The sequence below is a fragment of the Fukomys damarensis genome, unplaced genomic scaffold, assembly GCF_012274545.1.
Source record: "Fukomys damarensis isolate Sample0158 unplaced genomic scaffold, DMR_v1.0_HiC HiC_scaffold_8, whole genome shotgun sequence".
Lineage (NCBI taxonomy): Eukaryota > Metazoa > Chordata > Mammalia > Rodentia > Bathyergidae > Fukomys > Fukomys damarensis.
Window position 1 is genome coordinate 23,716,753 of NW_022900920.1, and position 7,234 is coordinate 23,723,986.

General features: G+C 45.8%; 1 protein-coding gene across 19 annotated transcripts in view; it reads right to left on the bottom strand.

Annotated features, from left to right (window-relative positions):
• Positions 1–7,234, bottom strand: part of Tcf7l2 (transcription factor 7 like 2) — a 263,597-nt gene that overhangs the window by 184,981 nt on the left and 71,382 nt on the right. The window contains exon 1 of one of the 19 annotated variants that reach the window (XM_019209034.1): positions 2,474–2,508. The exons of the other annotated variants lie outside the window; for them this stretch is intronic. Coding sequence (XP_019064579.1) covers positions 2,474–2,485 — 12 coding nt within the window. The 5' untranslated portion in view covers positions 2,486–2,508. Of the gene's footprint in view, positions 1–2,473; positions 2,509–7,234 lie in introns of those variants that run through there. 19 annotated transcript variants of the gene reach the window in all.

Here is a 7,234-nt window from a genome sequence, read left to right on the forward strand (position 1 = left end):
AAAAAAAAAAAAAAAAAAAAAAAACCTTTTCCGAATTTTCCTTTTCCCTCCCCACGCAATTTCCCAGCCAGCCTTGGGCAGTAAATAGTTAATATTCCACTCTCCCCTGCTGCCTTGAAAACCAAGGAAACAATTGAGACATTGTCCAGTGAACAAGACTCCCAGGGACTGACATTTTTGTTTATGTCCCAGTTCTCAGACTGTCAATTTCCACTAGGCACGTTAAAGCCTGACCCGCACCAACACGGTCCGCTGTGAGCTGAAAGGGCTCCGCTTCATTTATTTTATTAAAGCCCTGGTGTCTGTTTTTGATTCAAACTCCAAACCTCCCCACCCCCGCCTTTTCCCCAGAAAGTTGCCTCCTAACTCGGAGTCTGTGTTGCAATTCCTTCTTGGAATGGTTGCCAAGAAAAGTAACAAAATGTTTTTGAATACCAATGTTTGCATGGTTTGGCCAAAAAAGGGTAGCGGGGTGGACCTGGACAAGTGGTCCAGCCTTGTAGGCTGTTGTGTTTTTATGGAGTCCTGAAAATATTCCACTCAGAAGTATATTAGGCGAGAGGGGACCTACGATGATCGATGTCCAAACTGCAGCACTCAGAAAACATTCCCAAATCTGCAGATCCCCTGAAAACCCAAACTTCAGGTTCAAAAACAAGAGGCCACATCAGTACTCTCTCCCCTGCCCATGCCACTGCCTGAGGAACTGCAGATTTCGACTCCCAAACTCCCCTCCCCTCCTGCTTCCCATTGCTCTCCATCCCCCACCACCAGCTCTTTTGGGTGTAGGAGGTGGCAGGAGTGATTCTGCAGGTCTGGGCCCTGCTTTGACACTTTATCTCCATGAAAAGCTTGTACTTGGAGAGCAGTTTCCTGTTTGAGGAGTGGGCATTAACCAAACACACCCTCCGCTGGGCCCTGGAACGCAGGAACACGTGGCACTGCCTGGAGCAGGAGGAACCTCGCTCTCCCTGGCTTCCGACCCAGCCCTGTCACTCTGCAGGGGTCTCCTTCCCACAGGGTGCCCACCTCCAGGTAGAAGGTGCCCCACGCTCATATATGGTTCACGCCCACAACGTGGCACTCTCGCAGGGAACAGGACTCTTGAGAACTGGAAAGCCACGTGGATCCAACCGCTGAGCCCCCCTTACTGCCCCAACCAGAGACAGAGCCCTTTTCCACACTGCCAAGGAAGCCAAAGGACGGTAGAGAAGTCCACCCTGCCTCGAGGGCCACATTTTCCAGCGAGCCGTCTACACCTTTCTTCTCCCTCTCACCCACTCCAAAAACAGCGTTTGTCTATCTTCCCAAAGCTCTCTTTGTATAGCACGGAGGATTCCCCACCCCCTTTCATCTACACTCTAAAGGGCCTCTTCAGGCGGGTTCAAAGCTCCTCCAGCTCCCCCAGTTTGGGTCATCAGCCTGTGAAATAAACTGCGATACTTTTACTGCATATTTGAATATAACGAGCCTTTCTCTCCCCTTTCCCAAAAGGGAGCCCTGTTGGGCAGTGACACCGGTATTACTGAGCCAAGGTTGAAAGAGAATTCCCGAGGGCCAAAGTTAAGACTGCAGCATTTACAGCCACCAGCCTCTTCCCCCAGGAAGGCCCTAAGGATGGGGTGCAGGGTCCACACAACCATTAACCCCCTCCTGCCAGGAGCGTTGGCATGCTCAGCAAGTAAGTGCCCTGGAGGTGGGCATCAAGGTTCTAGTACCTCCCTATTTCAGGTCTCAGCCTGGCTGCTGGCTTCTCAGAGGGCCTCCTGGATACCCAAGTAAAACAGCCCCGCCCCAAGGTCTGTCTGTCACTGTCTTGCGGCCTCTCTCAGGGGCTCCCATCTGGATCTGAAGTCACAGCACCCATTTTCCACTGAGAGCACAAGAAAAGAGACGTTGGCTACTAACAGAACTATCGCTTCGGAGGTCTGACTTTGCACCTTAAGAAGAAGCCACCACCCCCTCACTCTGAGCCTCAGCTTCTTAATCTATAAAAGGGGGAAATAATACTCTCCAGAGATCTACTGGATATAGAATTTGGCACAATGCAACTGGCCAAAATACTGTTCATTTTTATTTTATTACTCATTAATTTATCAGTTATTTCGTATTATTTACTTTTTGTATTATCTGTTTAATGGTTTAGGTCTCTGTACCCTCCCTTTCCCTCACCACCTCCAACAGAATAGAAGCTCCATAAGAGCAAGAAATATTTTCTTGTCCATTGATACACTCCCAGGATGGCTCCTCAGGGACAATCACTGAATACTGTGCTAAAAGGATGAAAAAAGAAAGAAAGAAGGGAAGGAGGGAGAGCAGGAAGGGTAGGGAGGATATGATAAATGTCTGGCAACTGAAATCACTCCAGAAATCAGCACTTATTCCTAGCAGGCTCCCCACCTGACATAAAGGGGCAAAGACATGGAAAGACCCACACTGGTCTCAAGTGGTGAGGGTCTTCAGACACACTTACCGCAGACACCATTCGAATCCTGGCCTCCCACTGCTGCTCGCTTCCTGGAAGATGCAGACTCAGGGATATGCTGGGAGCCAGGGCTCTGGACACAGCCCTAGCCGGCCCACCCGGCCTCCTCTCCCAGCCTGCCCCTCCGAAGGGACGATGCTTTTCCAAATGGCAAATGAATCATGTCAGAGCAAAAGCCATTTTAAAAGTACACTTGGTTAAAAAAGAAAAAAAAAAAAAAGAGCTACAGCACATTTCATTTATTAATTATACTATTATACTATGGGTTAGGGATCAAAGTGGTAGAAATCTCAAGTGTACTCAAAATAAATGGCTTCTGTGGTTACCTAAATCCTTGGAGTCCTTTGGAATGTAATTCCTCAGGGAAAAGCAGCTCCCCAGCCCTCACCCCCGCCCCACCCTATACTACAGAGGTTTGTTACTCAGCATCAGACCTGCATGATGTAATTATTTGGGCTTTTGACATTTCAGCTACATGAAATATGGAACTATTCCTTTTGAACTACCTACCCTCCTAGAGAAGGGCTTTTAGTTTCTATTATTGAATCTCAAACTCAAATCCTCCTCCTCCTACTCCTCCTCCTCCTCCTCCTCCCTCAACACCTTTTCCTTCCAACTAGATTCTAATTAAAAACAACACACACAGCAAAACTCAAATTCCAAAGAATTTTCAAGAAGGCAGTCAGGTGTAGAATTAAGCACACAAGCTTTGTAGTCAAAAATCTGGATTTGAATGTTGGCTCAGCTACTTGCCTCATAAATTATCTAACTTCTTTAAACATTGGTTTTCTTATCTCTAAAATGGGGATAAAACCAGCTACTTCAAGAGGGACTGCTGGGAAGACTGATGAGATAAAACAGAAGAGGGAGGGGGGTGTCCAGCAGTACACAGCAAAGAATCATTTGCTGTCCCTGCATTTCCAAATTTTCCACAGAACTGTATTTCTGAACCCAGGAATTCTGGATCTTGCTCTAAATGGGTTGATTTAAAACATTTAAATTCTAGTTTTAAAAAATCAGACCCCTGGCTTAGATTCCTACACAGAAAATTAATTTCTACAGACATGGCCATCAGATATCAGATGCACATCAAAGTCCAAACTCCTTACCAACTGTTTGCCTTGGAGTAGACACAAAATGAAAGCAAAAAGGAAAATACTGAGGAATTTGAGTCCATTACATTTGAAAACTTCTTTATTTAAAAAGTTATCTAAGCAAAGTTTAAAACATAAATTAGAAGTATTTCCAACATATGTAACCACGTCTCCAGTTTAAAGAGTTCCTATAAATCAATAAAAGAAATGCTCTGATTATTTAAAATCAACAGAAGATTGAATCGTGCAAGCAACAGAGGAGACAATAAAACGTAAGACGTTCAACCTCAGAAGTCATAAAAGAAAGGCAAACTAGGTAAAATGCCACTGCACACCCAACCGAATGGCAAAAATCTTTTAATTGTGGCAAGACCAAGCAAGCAATGGTGAGATCGTCTAGTTTTTTACAATGGGAGTGGAGGTACTAATTGGCCCAGTCATCCTAGAAAACTTGACCGGGTCAATTAAAACTGAAAACCAGCAAATTTGGCCCTACCAGTTACTCCACTCTGGTACAAAACCAAGACAAACTCTGAACACAGCCTACCTAATACCCTACCCCAGGGTTGTTACTGCAGCAGAGTTTATAATCTTAAAAACTATAAACAAGCTAACTAACCATCAATGCAGAACTGGATAACTGTGGTGTATCCAAGTAATGGAACACTTAAGTAGCGATTAAACAGGTGAGCTAAATTTAAATGTACAACCTGAATGAAACACAAACACAGTGCCGAAGAACAAAAGCAGAGTATTATATGAAACCATTTACATAAAATTTTAAAACCACTAACAGGGGCTAGGAATATAGGTCAGTTGTAGAGCACTTGTTTAGCAGGCACAAGGCCCAAGGTTCATCCCCAGCACAAACAAACAAATAAATCCATTAACATTAACTATACTACATCATAGATTCATGTGTGTGCACACACATATATGCACTCACACATGTATGTATGAAGACTGGGAAGACAGACATCAAATTCTGACAGTAATTTCTTGGAAGGAGGATCACAGGCTAAGGAGAAGAACAGAGGGTTGACTTTTTACAGTCACAAAGGAGGAGATATAATAATTGTTACTTTAGATGGCAAGTACAAGAGTGCATTTGTTATGCTATCCTTGGTACCTTTCTATATTTTGTTTCATTTTTTAAAAAGAGCTAAGGAGCAATCAGTCTCACCACACCCACCTACAGACTACCTGCTAAAACCTCAAACCTTTCTCATCAAATCTGCAATAGGGACCGGGAAGAGACAGGCTGTTAAGGAGAAGTGACAAACATCTTGGCAAACCTCAGTACTTAAACATCCAAATCTAAACAAAAGATAGACCAGGGAGTGAATTGCACGGCATTAAATGCTTTGTGATCTGAAAGTAATACAAAAATCGCTGTCCATTGTGACTTACCAAAAACATTTATCATTTACCCACAAGCCTGCTGGCACACCCCAACATGGGGAATGAGATAGGAGGCACGATCTGGGGTGAAGGGAAGGCCCCTAGTGACTCAAATCTCTCTTGGTTTGTTCCCTCTGTTGCCTGAGTTCACACCTTTTCCTCCTAGGAATCCACAGACCTCATTTCCTCAACAGAACTAACAGTATCCCAAAGAAAGGGACCTCCAGAATAGCCAACCGATCTCCAGTGTCCTGGACTAGCCTGCCAGGCACTGCCAGGAGTGGTCTGGAAACCTGTTGTGTGTCCATGCGCACTCCCATTACGGAAGCCACACTGTCAGTGAGAGTCCCCGCTCTTGCTTCTGGCACCCTGGGTGCAGATTCCAGCTGTGTGACTAAATACACCACCCTCTGCAACTTGGCCTTGATTTCCTCATCTGCAGAAGGGGAGTGAAAACAACTCTCTCACAAGGGTGTTATGGGGATTAAGCCCAACGATCACATAAATTACTTCTAAAAGTGTCTGGATCTAGGGAGTAGTCTGAACAGCCAGGGTTATCACCAATTTGTACATCTATCTCTCCATTTCTCACTGCATTAAACTACCAAAATGAAGACTTTGTACCAAGAGCCCTTTCAACAAGCCAATTCTGGGATGAAGTCTAATATTGAAAGAAAACTCAGGAACAGGGCAGCAAAGAGAGAGGGCGGAGAACAAAGCTCGGGCCTATAATGTGCATTGTTATAGGAACTGAGGCCCCAGGGCAGAGCCTGAGAGAAAGCTCGCTAAGCCCTTCATCTGGCTTCTGTTCTGACCTCTTGGTATCACAGGCCTGGGCTCGGCAGGATCCCGACAGCCCACACCCTTGCTCCACATCCAGCAGTGGTACTCTGCCAACTGAAACCTGTGGAGGAAATTCACGTGGGCATCCAGACACTGGCGCACTTAGCCAAGTCCAACCCTGCTGGCCTCGGGATATGGTGCTGGCCACCCCTGGAGCCCAGCTCCCCACGGCCCACAGCCAGCCCTCCTTCTCCTTGACAAATGTCCTCCCTGCCCACTCACTCACCACACAGACATCCAGATACACACACACACTAGCTCACCATATGTCCTAACTGCCTCTCCATGAGTTAGATTTGCAATTATGTTCAGAAATGTAACCACGGTATGGCTGGCATGAGACCTGCGCTTGTCCCCACACCAGAGTCAGTGGTGAATTCACTCAGTGTGATAAGAAATCAGGTTGAGGGTCAGTACACATACGCACCAAAAACCAAAACAAAATGGTTGTTTGTATTACAGGGGGAAAATAACTAGCCCACTTCCTTCCAAATTAAATGTTCAGATAAAGTTGTCATCTTCTAAAAACATTTTGATTTTCTATCATGCAACTTTTAAGTGAAAGATGGAAAACAAGGCACAATGTGATCACTTTTGAGATCTGTGACTGTCAGAATGTGTGACAGTGTAAGCACTCACGGTGGGAAACACAGAAGGTGGGCTGCAAGAACACACACACTTGGCTCACAGGTCCTGTCCCCACAGTGTGCATGTCACAGCAGGACAGACATCTCTGTGTGAAGGGACAAAGTGAGATAAACCAAGACCATTCCGTCACAACCCGGATCCTAAAACAGTGATGGCGAACCTTTCAGAGCTTTCAATGATACAAACAGCCCAGTGCGGCACGCATGCTATGGCTTTGCCATCACTAAGACAAGGTGCACTTCCTTAGGCACATCCTCCTTCTGGTTCTGAGGAACAGTGTTCCTCTTTCCCGTCATTTCATTTGGAGTTAAGTTTTTACAAAGTGAGTAAGTTGGGGGGAGGGCGTTGCTGGGGATTGAACTTGGGAACTTTGGCTTGCAAGGCAGGTGGTGGAACCACTGAGCTAAGTCCCCCGTGCAAACAGTGAGTAATTGAGACTTTTTTTTTTCCTCCCAGTACTGGTGACTAAGCCCAGGCCTCTTGCACCAGTTACATCACCGGCCCTTTTTATTTATGACACAGGGTCAGGCTAAGCTGCCCAGGCTGGACTCAAACTCACGATGCTCCTGCTTCAGCCTCCCAAGAAGCTGGGATTACAGGCATGAAATACAACACCTGGCAGTTAAAACTTGTTTCACATGACTTCTTGGGGTGGGGGTCTGACAGGGCTCTTGATAGATCCAGTAGGGGGCTCAGTCTCTGACATTGTCCCTTAAAAGGCTGACCACCTAAAGCAGAATGGTAGCTGTGACACCTCTATTGT